General features: G+C 38.3%; 1 protein-coding gene across 3 annotated transcripts in view; it reads right to left on the bottom strand.

The window, feature by feature from the left end:
- Positions 1-12,915, bottom strand: part of LOC144027499 (vesicle-fusing ATPase) — a 54,616-nt gene extending 41,701 nt beyond the window's left edge. Inside the window, exon 1 of one of the 3 annotated variants that reach the window (XM_077535103.1) lies at positions 12,761-12,915. In XM_077535103.1, the coding sequence (XP_077391229.1) occupies positions 12,761-12,772 (12 nt within the window). In that variant the 5' untranslated portion in view covers positions 12,773-12,915. The remainder of the gene's footprint in view (positions 1-12,760) is intronic. The other 2 variants (XM_077535087.1, XM_077535093.1) reach the window with 2 other exon arrangements.
- Between the last annotated feature and the right edge of the window lie 2,346 nt (positions 12,916-15,261).

Genomic DNA, 15,261 nt, shown 5'->3' with positions numbered 1-15,261 from the left:
TCCCCCATGGAACTATTGATTGTTGACTGCATGTTGATTGTTTCAAGGGGTTGGTTTGGAGTGACGTTCCACAAACTTAAATGTAATGGATAGTCTGCCTGTGTCCAAATTCACAAGGCTGGGTCCTCCGAAGGGCGAATTTGTCGGTTGCATGACGTCACTCCTGGTGCCACTGATAGCACGCATGGAGGTACACTTCAATGAAGAATAATTACCCAGTTTTGCACAGGGCTTTGTATTAAAGAGCAATTTGTCCCCAAAGCAGATGTGTGACCAGGAAACAGGTGAGTCAGGCCAAATTTTGTCATAATCCCACATCTCATATGGGCTTTCAATAGTTTCAAATTGTCGCCAATACATCTCCGTAAACCTCCTCTGCCCTTCAGCCGTTAACGTGCTTAAATAACGGTGATTCGCCCCCTAACTTTCTTCGTGTATGGTGTTTCTATACAGTCCGCCATGTTTTCTGCCATATCATCCGCGCATGCGCTAAAAAATATCAACAAAGGATCCTCCTATAATGCGGTTCGCTTTTTGCGGCCTCGCTGTATCACGGATTTTAGTGCAATTTTGCTTGCATTTTTTTTTTTTTTTTTTTTTTAAGTACTATATCCATTTTATAAAATGTGTGAAAGTTTCAATATTGAGACGCGTGTTTAAACAAGAGATAAATGTGAGAAAATGTAAATTCCTCGAAGAGAAAAGTGTATAAACTGTGTGGTGAGATGTTTTAGAGTCTTAAAAGATTTATAATAAATGTAAAACATAAAGCTAACTACTTCACAGATTTCATTTATTGCGGGTATTTTTTGGAACCTAACCCCAGTGGAAAACGAGGGAACATTGCATAGTTACATCCCTACTATCCACCCACAAAGTGTGGAGAGAGAGTAACGCTTTATCTGTCCGTTTAGAAAAAATGTGTACGTGAGCAAGCAATCTTGACTTTACCAAATATGAACAGTAATTGCCCAGCAGTGTTGCGGCGAGTGGAACTCAGGCTCATATCTAGGAGATCCTTGGAGCATTTCAATAAAATCATATCACAGACAGCAGGAAACTGTAATTCTGAAATAAGGCAGAAAAACGGTCTCCAACAAGGAAAGATCAACATCTGTGAGAAATCATCCTGTCAGCAGAGATGCCATGAATTTAGTCAACTAAGGATGGGTATAATAATCAATCAGTCCATTGATTAACTCTAATCAATTCTGTCAAATTGATTGTTCAATAATGAGTTGTGAAGCAATTGTGACAAAATGGAGTGCTTAATGGGGTATATGCCACGCAAGAGGCGGGACTGTTTTTCTGTTTGTTTCCGGTTCGGTTTGCGACGTGTGCTGCGTCAAAAATAATTGTGCTTCCGACTTTGTGCCCCTCGGTTGCGCGTTCGCAAACCGGACCGGAAACAAACTGATGTGCAAAATCACGTCCCCCCATTGGTTGCAACCTGCACAAAATGGGCTGGTGCAGCCTTAACAAGCCCGAGGCCTGACTTCAACCCAATTTTATTTATAGTGCACTTTAGCAATAGCCACAGCTGCTGTAGAGAAGATTAAGCATAAAACATCAACTACTACCAGTCCCTTAAAACTATCCCAGCAACTTCAGTATGATAGTGTTGTAGCGTAAATTAGTGAGCTTCCGTGTTTTTTATTATTTTTTATTTAATTTTTTTTATTTTCAGTAAGTGTTAAATACCATCAGTATTTAGGGAAGTAAGCAAGACACTGCAAAGTTGTTTTCACCAAGCAGTCCAGTCCTTAGTAAAGGATTCCACCACGTCAAAGGTTATCCAAAACGATTTTCTTGCATGTAGAGTGGAGTTACAGTTCAGTTGCTCTCAAAATTATTCAGCCCCCATTGTAAATATTCCTAATTGCAACCTTTACAAACTAAAACTATTTTTGTAATAAACCAACAAATAATAAATATTTAAGAGGCCAAACAGAACTAATTTCAAGCAGAATGTGTTTGTTTTTACAGAAGCCATCTACTGAAAAAATTTGCAGATACACATAATTCATGGCGATTTAAAATTGCCACTGTTTATTGATTAGGGTTAGATTAGATTTGTATTGGAAAATAAAAAAAATAATAATATGCTTGATTCATGACAGAGAGACAGCTGTAATCAGTTTGTGTTGCTTATTTAGGGACGCCAAAATGCAGCTCTGCATCATGTCACCTTTATCTTCGTTTATTAATTGCCACATTACACACTGTCATGCTGCTAAAATGTCACGTTCACTTGCTGATGAAGTTATCTTTATCCTGCAGACTCCCAATGATGAATATGAAAGCCCAGACTGTTGAGTTCAACTGAACTGCTTGGTGGAAACGTGACTGAAAGTGATGTTTTTCACTCATGTGGCCCATCAAACTCGTCTACCTCACAGACCTCACATCACATTTGGATTCATTCAATATGCTACACAGTAAGTTTGTAGAGTACATTTTACTCTGGGGGAAAAAAAAAAAAAAAAAAAAAAAAAAAAAAAAAAAAAAAAAAAAAAAAAAAACCAAAGACTATATTCAGTCCCAGTCTAAACAGAGTAAACTTTATACAACGTAACCACTGACACATGCCACTCCTATTCTGTATCCATATATCACAGGTGTCAGGTGGAATCCTCGTTTAGACACACCAGCAGTATGTTAACTAACAATAAATCTGGCATAGTTCAATTGGTAGAGTAGCTGTCTTCCATGCTGAAGATTGTGGGAAAATTCCTCAAACCTTGAGTGTTGCTGTTGTTTTTAAATATTTTACTCTCTTCCAAGTGTAAAGTTTACTCTATTTAGAGTGGGATTGAATATAGTCTTTTATTAGAGTAAAATTTACTCTACGAAATGTACTGTGTACTAGCTCATGGAATTGTCCAGACACTAAAATACTCTTTGCCCTCACTAGTAGCACAATTCAGTGCATTAGTAAATTACTAGTGATGTTTTCCACTACCGTAAGACATTTCTGTGCACTAGCAGGAGTAGGATGCACTACTGAACTAGTACACCCACTACATGTTTCTAGTAAGGCATTCCAAATACATGTAACTACTGTACGTATGTTAGGTTGATCTAAAACTATATATGTAGTGATAGACCGATATGGTTTTTTCAAGGCCGATACCGATACAGATTATTTGTAGTCAAGTCGGCCGATAACCGATATTTCAAGCCGATATTCATTTGCAATAAAATGGGGAGGGGGGGGAATTCTTTCAAACTATATATAATTTCTCACTGAGTAACAAATTCATGTGAATGTAGCTCATTTGGGGTTTTTGTTAGGGTTCGTAAAAACGTTTCAAAAAGATTTTCGCGGTGAAAAATTGTGTGAATATGTTCCAAATGTGTTTACGACAAATAAAAACTGACTGCGAACATCTTACAAATCCTGATGAAAACCCCAAATTCGCTACGTTCGCAAGTATCCCCTGCTCAGTGAGCTTTATCGGCCTTCAGATTCAAAAAATGGCCGATGCCGATATTTGTCAAAATGCCAAATATCGGCGCCGATAATCGGCCCCGGCCGATTATCGGTCTATCCCTAATATAAATTGTCAGTAAATATGAATATGAGTGGCTGTTTGTGATAGGCTCAAACTCACCCACAACCATAATGAAGCTGCTACATTCTTTTTCATGTTTATACTTACCGTATTTTCCGCATTATAAGGAGCACCTTCAATGAATGACATATTTTAAAACTTTTTCCATATATAAGGCGCTACAGTAGAGGCTGGGGTTACGTTATGCGTCAACAAAACAGTCAGATAGGTCAGTCAAACTTTATTAATAGATTACAAACCAGCTTTCTGATAACTCCATTCACACCCAAAATGAATACACAGCTGTTTTTTTATTTTCTCTGAGGTAAAGTATTAGTATTAGCTAGCCATCCAAGATGGAGGAATCTTCTGCGCATGCGCGTCACCGATCGTGCAGTGTCACCGATGAGCGTCTTGACAGCGAGACCTGTTGCGGCTAATATTGATCCATATATAAGGCGCACTGGATTACAAGGCGCATGGTGAGATTTTGAAAAAATTGAAGGCTTTTGGGTGCGCCTTATAGTGCGGAAAATAAGATACATAAACTGTACCCTAGATGTACCTGGTTGCATCGATGGAACAAGGACAACATTTCAAGAATGCAAGAAGAGCAATGAGTGCAATGCAATGTACAATAAAATAAAGTATTTGTTGGTTGGGGCTGGATATGTGCTTGTTTAGTGTAGGCAACAGCAGCATCCTCAAAGTATAAAGCCTCCACAATTCCTTTCTTGGCCATAAAAGAATGAGTGGGTGGTCAAACGAACCAACACCGGGGCTGAGGAAGACAATTTGAAATTTATGAGGGAAACATCCCACTGACGCTTGGCACATTCGCAACCCGCATATATGCTGCACCACACAATTTGCACACAATGACTGTACTTCCGTGATCACGTTTATTGTAGTTTTTCCTTGATGCCATCAAATCAAGCTGAGAAAGGTTGACAAGAGGCAGGTGAGGCTGAATCCATTATCGCTGTTATCACTTCCCAACACTGTCCTCCATTCATTTCTCTGGGCAACAATCTGTGCAAGCAACGGACACACCCTCGTAATCCACTTAACAAAGCCCTCGCTGATGGCTGAGGGTCCACACGATTGAACCATCTTTTTTTTTTTCTCTCCATTCATTGTATCTTTATCTATCAACACTCGAATCTAGTTGGAATTTACAACTAGATGTCCACCTGCAACATGAACATGTACATGTTTATTTGCCTTGGATGGCATAATAAAAAAAGTGTCCGATGGGATAGGCTCCAGGTCAAGCTCTGACCCCAGTGAGGACAAGCAGAACAGAAAATGGATGGATCGTTTGGCTGATGATTTTTTACCAAGCAAGCGCTATGTAAGTCGATGCCTATAGACTAAGACTACTCTTAACAGTGCTTACATGCCTTTGAGGTGCTTTACTTTTCCCTAATCTGATGGTTTATGTTGGCCATATGGCCGGTGAGCGTAGTGGATTTAATTAGTGTTGTTCCGATACGTTTTTTGGCTCCTGATACCGATACCGATACCCAGCTTTGCAGTATCGGCCGATACCGATACCATACCGATACTTAAGGTTTTTTTTCCTCAACATGAAAAAGCTTTCCTGCCATTGGTTCAGAACATTCAAGGGCCAATAGGATATCTTAGATCGGCATGCAGTGAACGTGTCACATATCAGTGAATGTTGTGCATGAGCAAGACACAAGATGCTGCATCCAAAATCCTATATTAGCGTTGGAATTAATGGTATCGGCATGTTACTTGTGAGTAGTCACCGATACCGATACCACTGTTTTAATGCAGTATCGGCACCTCTGCCGATACCAGTATCAGTATCGGAACAACACTAGATTTAATGCAAACAGAACTTCAACTACAATCTGACCAACATCCTCAGTCACCTTAAAATGCCTGTGGACTACACTGATTATCACCCTTTCAAACATAAAGTGTGAATCAATAACAGACAGAGGACTTCATATTTCAGAACAAATGCTAGGGGTAAAAACAGACAAACAAGAAATGATTCATTGATGTTACAGATGCTTTTTTTCCTGAATTACATCATATTTGAAACCTGATTTATTGGCTTCCTTGTAGCACTTTTAGTTTTAGATTATTATCGTGATTGTCCATGTATTTCTTAATGCAAACGTGGTAACTCCTGTATGGACAGATTTCTACCTCTGGAGGAAATTTATTATTCCGAGCAAGCCATCCTTGGGAAGATGATGTAAAGGCTCCCCAGGAGCGGCAGACTTTGCAACAGGGGGACTGTTGTTCAACTGTAATTTACAACCACAAGTCAAGACTTCCTTAAGCAAGCATATTGTTGGACATCTACTTTGCAGTGGTGTGCATTTGACATTTGGGTCTTTGGTATTACTAACAGAAATGCCTATTGGCAATCAAAACCTTTGTCTATAACCTATGTAAACTCAACCGAGTATTTTTGAGTGATTTCTTAAACCAAATTCTGAAGGTGTTAGGTCAACATTCTGGGTGTTCGGACAGAGAAAGACATTTTGCACTCACAAAATATGGTCAGATTCATAAATAGTGGGACATTATGACGCTCACATTTTTGGCCTGATACACAAACAAAATAGATTTGAAATGAAACAAGATGTGCCTTAACTGGAGACTTTCAGCGCTTATGTAGGGGGATGTATTATACATCCAAATCAGGCGAACGGAGTAGGAATGACAACTTTCTGTATATGTCACTCCGACCTCTTAGGGGACCAAAAGTAATGAGACAATTGCTTGCTCAGCTGTTACACAGCCAGGTCAACATGTAAGGCTACCAGTGGAACTGGTTCGCTTGTATTTACTGATGATGTAATTGCTGACAATGGCAGCAGGGTGAATTCTGAAGTATTTCAGGAGAGATTGTATGCTCATATTCAGCAAAAATCTTCAGAACTCAATGGACGGTGCTTCACAGTGCAGATGGCCAAATTACAAGGAGCATATTGCGGAAGCAACCAAATATTTTTTTAAGGCAAAGAAAGTGGAATGTTCTAACTTGCGCAGTTTGGCCATTGTTTATGGCCTTTTTTGGGACGGTCGTTATTTTTGTGGATATCCGGCATTGTGATCAGTACTCTTGGCGTGTTTTTGTAGAGACGCAGCAAGCATCGACCACGCAACAATCTATAAGTGTCTGTGCTTTGTCACAAAAAACTTGATCAGATCTTTGTAAGTAATATAATTGATGTTTAGGTTTATGACTATTGATTTACTTGACGATGCAGTTTATCGTCCATGTGTTTGTTGCCTGTGGTTATTGTACCAGTTGAACTGCCCTCACGTTAAATGCGCGTTGCTGATGGAGTGCTTTGTTCGTCCAGTAGAGGGCCTCATTGTTACATTGTTGAACAGGTATCTATTTAGTTCTTGTGGAACATGTAGTGGAAATGTTTGAATATCTTTCTTTATTTTCTATTGACAAAGAATATTTATAATCTAAGTCTTAAGAAATACACTCTTAATTTTCTGTGTTTATTGTGTGAAAGGCGTAATGTTGTGTAATGTTCAGTCTTACAAACAAACCAAACGAAATGTACAATATAAATGGAGAAATGAGTGCAAAGGAGCAATTTACTCTTCAATGCTGTTAACTATTTGGCTAGCTACACCAAGCTGAGAATGTGTTGCGAGGGCAGAATAGGAATGTTATGCAATGGCCAATCAATCACCTGATCTGAATCCAATTGAGCATGCATTTCACTTGCTGAAGACAAAACTGAAGGGAAGAGCAGAAACTGAATAGAGGCCTGGCAGAACATTACCAGGGATGAAATCCAGCATCTGGTCATGTCTATGCGTTGCAGACTTTATGACTGTCAAAAGGGTTTGCAACCAAGTCTTATTAGAAAAAAGAAAGTTTTATTGTTAATTTGTTGCATTAGTTTTGGTCCCTAAAAAGTGAGAGGCATACAATATGTTGCAAATACAATTAACTCATTCACTGCCAGTCATTATAGAAAATGTTTACATTTCCAATACTCACGTGATATTACATTCAATAATTATATATAAACCGAATCTACCAAATAACAGAATAGACTCCCTACTTTTTGTCCCGTCCCGTTCTTTTATAATTGACAGCAGAAAAATGTAGGTTTGCCAAAATACAGCCATTTCTCCCATGGACTCTGAAACTGTGTTTATTTCCTATAAAATGGGGCAATGATGTCATCTACCGGTGGTTGGGCATCAGTAAAGTTGTTTCCAAGTTTGATATTTACAGTGGAGCATGCTCAGATTCGCCCCCATTTAGCACCGCTCTAAAAAATACAGTTGACAAGTATACTTGTCAAAGGCAGTGAATGAGTTAAAGCTAAACATCTGCAGTTGAAGAACATCTTGTTACTTTCTTTACAAATCCATTGTAAAATATGAGAATTGTGTCTGTGTCAATATTTGCTGCTGACTGCGTACATGCATGCCCACGCATCATGTCTGAGGCTAAGAACAAAAAGATCGGTTTTATTGTTTGAGCTAGAAAACTTAAGTGGACCTGAAGAATTGCAGTGAGTGATGAGTAGTATTTACTGATTTCGGCATTTAATCCATAAACTACTAAAGCAAAACTGTGACGTCATAGCGTTTGTCCTGTATCTCAGAAAACATCAAACAAAAAGGCAAACTTTATTATTTTATTTTTTTTTGCATTGCCTCATTTCAACATTTTATTATCAATTCTTTTATACTTTCTTTTGACTCCATACAGGGATATATGGATAGATGTAGAGACTAGAGAGTTGAACCCCCATATCGAAATTGGATATCAGAGTATGCCACAAGATGATTTTCCAAACATCCATCCATCCATTTTCTTAACCGCTCATTCTTCACAAGGGTCGCGGGGGTGATGGAGCCTATCCCAGCTGGCTTCGGGCAGTAGGCGGGGTACACCAAGCGCAGGATTTTCCGAACATTTGCATATAATTATATAGTGGGGGGGGGTTTCTGATAAAATAAAGAGTAACTCTTGAAATCCACTATACTATGTAATTTTTTTTTTTATCAATATTAACTAAGTCATTTAATTTTCCTCAAAAATTTCATCATCCTCATCACTATATTCATCATCACTATCATAATTACAAACCTGCAAGTGCAATCATTGCGCTCATGTTTAGCATGCAGAAAATTGCATTTATCAACAATCTAAGCGGCCTTCATTGCCATAATTGAATAGAGACTAGACATCAATTTATAAAAGCAATTGAGTGGGGGATGGAAGTGTGTGTGTGGGGGGGGGGGGGGGGGGGGGGTCCGCGGTGGCTGATAGCCATTTTGACTCACACTGGATGACCATCATCTTTTTCTCCAAACATATACACAATGAAAGGTATGAGCTAACTTCTATTTACATAAATACAAAAAAATAGATTTTCATAATCACTTTTCAAATGGTACTTGACAAAAGTGAGAATATGTCCATAAGCATTTACCTGCATTACCTGCATGAGGGCTACTGAGGGTCTTGTGGAAGTTACAGTTTTAGTATAAAGTTCTGAAACAAATATTTGAAAATATGAAACACTCATGACAATAGCAACTTTTTCTTTTCAGTACAGATCTGTGCTAAAATATATCAAAATTCTTTTGAAATGCAAATGTGAATAGAAGTGCACTCTCAGATCAGATATTTTACCCCTTGGTTTCAGATGTTTTACCTTTTTTTGCATGAAGGCATCTGTGAAAGACATCACATCTTATAACTTACTGCCACAAATGAGGAATAATTAAAAGACATTCCTATGAAAATAGGACATGGAAAATGCTACAGTGCTCAACATAAATGAGTACAACCCGACAGGTTTGTAAGAACACCTTTAGTTTCCTTTCAGAATCTTTTTTCTGTGTTTTTTTTTGATTGGGGGGTACTATACTACAAAATATTCCCAAAAATGTGGCCATTGATTGCAATCAAGATTTGTTAATTACTACACACAAAAATATGAACAAATTTGTTGAAGAACATTTTTGCACAAATAAGTAGACCCTGAGAAAAAGACTTGTTAATTCCAGGCCGAGCAGACATCCATAAAAGTCATAGAGGTCATAGAAAATACTAGATGTAGTTGTGTTTGTAGTGGGATGCATTAATTTTTTACATTAGTTAATTTGATTAAACTAAGGATTTTTATGAACTATGCATTCATTCTGTTATCAATGTTACTTTTTTATGTTGTGAGTTAAAGGGGAATTCAACCATTAATCAGTTCTTCACAATAATATATGTGATCTTGATAGTCTAAACATGACAGTCTCATTAATATTACATTGTGGATATGAGTAATGAAGCAAAACCCAGCCCTTTTTTATCCATCTCAGTGGGCAACCATTTTATCACTTGCTGTCGACTGAAGATGACATCACAGGTCTCAGGTGCTCAGGGCTCAGGCAATGACCAATCACAGCTCACCTGTTTCCTGAAACCGACAGCAAGTGGCAAAATGGCCGCCTTCTGATATTGATTTAAAAAAAAAAAAAAATGTTGGATTTTGCTGCTTAAGCCATATTCCACTAACGCGATATTAACCAGAATGCCATATTTAGATTAGTGGGGCTGTATTCATATATTGAGCACTGTAAATCCATGTTTTAGTGAAAGTATCATTGTGTTGGTGTTATGTCTTGAAGCTGTCCTGTTAATTTTGACATTATACATTGGCCAACCTTGTGAGTGATTCCAAGCAGATTGAAGTGTTTTCACAATGGAAACATTACATTAACGTGTACTTACATTGTTCCACCTATACTGGCAAGTATGCTTCATTTGAAACGTATTTATTTTCAACTATATGACTCCAATGCAAAAGCCTTACAGACAAGCAAGCTCCTGCTGCACCAAATATGCTCCACGTAATCTGGCCAAGCTGTCAGGTTGCTCTGACACAGCAAATTGTTGTTGCTGCAGATTTGTTATGTTCGGCAGGAAGAATAACCCTCCCAGTCTTACCTTATTAGTTACAAGTATTTATGTAATTGTGTGTTACTATTATTTCAACAAGACTTTTTCACAACATTAAGACAAGAAGGGATGTCTGCGCATTTTATGTTTGATCACAAAATGTACCATCAGCAATCAATTGACTGAGGTCACTTATCAATGTCATTGTTTTTCGTGTGTGCAGCAGCAAGTGTGAGTGATCTAATGTACTGCTAGAATTCATTTTCTAAAAACTTAACAGGCATAAAGGTTTGCTGTGTAATGCTAACACTATTAGCAATATGTGTGAAACGGAAAGGATGCAGATGCCTAGGTTTTAAAAACCTCACATATGCCGGTGAATGACAATGAATCATCAGAGGGAAGACAACTAGTCCTTTATAGGGCAGGAAACCATGTGGTTTGTTAAAGTTAAGTTGAAATGGACATATTGCCTCACAATAAGGAAGTACAAGTAAACCCAGTTGCAATTATCAGAGAAAGGTAACAGAAAGACATGTGTACATAGTATATAGTATACACTCAAGCAGGATACATACTAGACCAGGGGTCTCCAAGTTGGGTCCTCGAGAGCCACCATCCAGCCTGTTTTCCATGTTTCTCTCCACTAACACACCTGATTCATGATCGGGATCGTTATCAGGCTTCTGCAAAGCTTGCTGATTAGCTGATCGTTAGATTCAGCTGTGCTGAAGGACGGAGACATGGAAAACAGGCTGGATAGGGGCTCTCGAGGACCCAACTTGGAGACCCCTGCACTAGACTGATTGCCAGTCAATTGCAGGGCACATACAGTATACAGACAAAACTATCAATCATTCACACTTAACATTTACAACTTGGGACAAATTAGAGTCTTAAATGAACCTAACAGGCGTAATTTTGTAATGTGGGAGGAATCTGGAGTACATGTAGAAAACCCGCACAAATACTCAACTCAACTCAACATGCAAATTTGGAGCCGAGATTTGAAACCAGAACCTCACCATGCGGTTATGTTAAAGAGAGTGTACCTAACCAAAATATTTCAAGTATTAGACCAATAAAACCCTCAAAATATTAGGGGTGTGCCAAAAATGGATTCATAAAAGAATCAAGATTCTCATTTATTAATCAAATCGAAATTAATATCCAAAAATCGATTTAATTTAAATTAGAAATGAACAACAAGGGGAAAAGGCAGTTGTAGCCCACATGCTGTTTTTGTGGCAAAAGGCACTTACAATACAAAATTAATAAATATTTAAACAAAAACAAAAAAAAGACACTTTAATGTCTCTATTTGTTATTTTGTCTTGCAAAGCAGACTGGAGTAGATCATGACAATGTTGTGCATATCTGTAAATTGAAGCAGCAATCATTTGTCAATCAAATAATTTTGAATCAAAACCGTTTGAATCGAGAATCAAAAATCGATTCTGAATCGAATCGTAGACCCAAAAATCGTAATCGAATCGAATCGTGAGACAGTCAAAGATTCGCAGCCCTGCAAAATATATACGTAAATGTGAGCTTCATCTGCTTTTTGCAGGACAGTGTCAGAACCAACCGCATTTGTCCATAAGAAACCAACCAGTGGCAAACACCATACAATAATAATACTACTGTGAATACACACAGGTTGTGTCGAGCTACCATGTTACCGGACAGCACATTAGATAAACCTGGACTCAAGTCTATGTACAACTATGCTGTGCCACTCCTCAAATACGTTTCATGATTGTGCGCATAAAAAGACTGCAGAATGAATTGTCTGAACCATACTGTCACCTCAGAACTACAGGGGCTGGGCTCCCACCACAATACATGACACCATCGAGGTACACACAGTAGAATGATGCACACCGTCATGTTAGATGCGAAGCCAGTGGACGGGGACTTTATAATCAGTGACCGCTTTTTACGCAGCAGCGTCGGCTCAAGGGCAAGCAGCTCCCGAGATTAAGCAGCCACACTCCTGTTTTGACCGGGCTCTGCTCGTTTTTTGACTGATTATACACGCATGGCGAATGTCTCGCACATTACAAGCACACGTGAGGCTGCAGAATCAAGGCAAATGAAATAAATAAATACAAATAACACTCGCAAATGACATTCGACTGGCTCCACTAAAGATAGTCCTAGCGATCGAGCTATAATCCGACATTTTGTAGCCCATTTTATCTGGATACAGAACAGCGAGCGTGTGTTCGTCTAAAAACGCCATATGTAACAATATAATGTTAGTTTTTCCTACCCGGGCCGCCATCTTCACGGTTTGTGGTGGATCAGTGATGCAGTAGTAGTGGGTCGAAACAGGTTCATAGGACAGGGGGACATGAGCAGGGAGGCTTGACAGCGGATGGCTTTATAAGGCGTAACGCACTCTTCTCCGATTGGCTGAAAGGACCGGAAGCTAGCACCCTGAGATGTGTCACATTAGCTCACGTGCTCATGTCCAGCCTACTTGAGCTGGTTTGTATGACGTGCCAGCACACTCACGTGTGCACATCAAACGCGTACAAAATAAATAAATAAATAAAAAATAAGAACGTGTATTCAAATGCAAAACACTACGAAGATACATGTCTAAAATTGGCATAATTTAAACTGACTTCATTCATAAATGTATAGAACAGGAACTGTAAACCATGATGACATAATCATGCGCATGGTTTCTCCAGTCAATGACAATACATATAGTGACGACGTGTAATTTTTAAAATTATGTTTTAATTCCCTTAGGATATGTTTATAAAGGTTTTTGCATGATGTTACCGCCATCAGACGCAGAGCCTCTACCAGCACCATGGACAGCAACACGATTTCAACACTCGTTTATGTGTCTCTGTGTCATTGTTTATTTACATATTAAATATGCCTCTTTACTAATCATTTGAATGTCTCGAGAAAAAATTAGACACCAACGTTAATATTTAACTTCCCTTTAAATATTATAAAGACATATACCTTTTGATTCATCCAGTTTAACCATCAAACTACGTGTCTGTTAAATTTGATATGTGGTCATCAAGAGGGGAGGGTTGAAAGCCATTTCAACGGGTGCTCGGGTACTTATTGGTATTTTAAATAACATTTAGGAATTAGCTGCAGCAACATTTTGTGGATTTATTTATTTATTTATTTATTTATTTATTTATTTAGACTGTCTGGAGCAACTAGCAAATTGTCAATCAAAGAAAGTACAAGAAGCAAGTTGTAGTATAGGGAACTCAAAAACGACAAAGACCAAGAACCAGGTGGAAAGAAAGGAAGCAAGAAAGAAAGAAAGAAAGAAAGAAAGCCCTAAACCGGAACATTTGGAAGACTGCTGCCATTTGCCATCACCGCTGCATGTCCTTACATTAAGTAACTATTGTCCTGCTGAACATTTCTTAAAAGTTGTATGGGGACCTCTGCTGGCCTCCTTGCATCAATGCCAGCAAATGTCACCGCGCCACTACGGGCGAAGTAAAGTCAACAAAGTTCTGGGCTCCAGGTGGGGGAGTGAAACCGTCACTTTCCTTCAGTGCCGGTTGGCGTGGGTTCTCTTCTCCGCCTGGGAGACGATGTGTGTCTTACATCATGTACGCTTGTGTGAGTGATATATGTATATTTAAAATAAAAAAAAAGTCAACAAAATTCTTTTAAGTGTTTTTCATACAAATATTTGTAAATAATGTAATAGTGAGTTTGCATGTTTTTTTTGTTTGCTGACAGTCCAAAAATGTGTGTTTTAGCTTAATTGATTATTCTTAATTGCTCATATCTGTCATTCCTGGAATTGACTGGTTGTATAGGAAATGGATGCCAGCTTAGCAGTAGTGAAGAATAATGCATCATCCTGCCAATAGCAATACAGTAGTTGAATCTATACAATACCTCCTGGGCCAGATGCAGGTCACTGTGGTACCACGCCATGCTTGCTATTATATTTGCCCTATACATTATTTTTCTAGTGTTAAAATCCACCAGATCCCTAAACTTTAATATGCGTAATTTTAAAAAGAGTTTATTGTTGTATTGAAGGTATCATACATTATTTACTATTATTATGGCTTTTTTTTTGCTTTTTTTTTTTGCAGAGTGCATAATGATTGCATTGCGGTTTTGTAGGAATTACCCCAAACTTCTACACAATAATTCAAATATGGTAATATTAATGAACAATGCAAAATATATATTGCTTTCTCATTTAGGTCGGGACCAGTTCCCAGAGACTTTTGTCTGGCCTTTCCCAAAAATCCAATAGTGCGTGCTACCTTTACCTATGGGGTTTCCAGCAGATGTTGTAGTCAAGAATCACACCCAAAAATTTGTTTTCATAAACCCGTTCAATTGCAACATCATTAATCCTCAGAATTATGTTTTATGGTTTCCAAACAAAAGTTTGTTTTATTCGGATTTAATGAAAGGGTATTTAAATTAGACCATGTTTTAAGTTGATTTCATTCTTTAGTGACCACCTCCACAAGCTGCTGCAGGTTTTCCCCAGAACAGAACATGTTTGTGTCATCTGCAAATAGCACAAACTTTAAAATATTTAAGACCATTCAAATGTCATTTATGTACATAATAAACTATTTTGGTCCCAAAACCAACCCTTGTGGGGCTCCACCCAGTTGAGTTGATTTGTAATTTCTCAATTGCACAAATTGAGTCTTATTACGGTAGATACAAAGTAAATTCTGTAGAGTAAATTTGACTCTATTTAGAGAGGGACCAAATAGACTCAGTTTTAGAGTAGGCTACGATTAA

The sequence above is a fragment of the Festucalex cinctus genome, chromosome 1, assembly GCF_051991245.1.
Source record: "Festucalex cinctus isolate MCC-2025b chromosome 1, RoL_Fcin_1.0, whole genome shotgun sequence".
NCBI lineage: Eukaryota > Metazoa > Chordata > Actinopteri > Syngnathiformes > Syngnathidae > Festucalex > Festucalex cinctus.
Note: the sequence above shows the minus strand (reverse complement) of the source record. Positions and strands in the feature narration are given on the sequence as shown.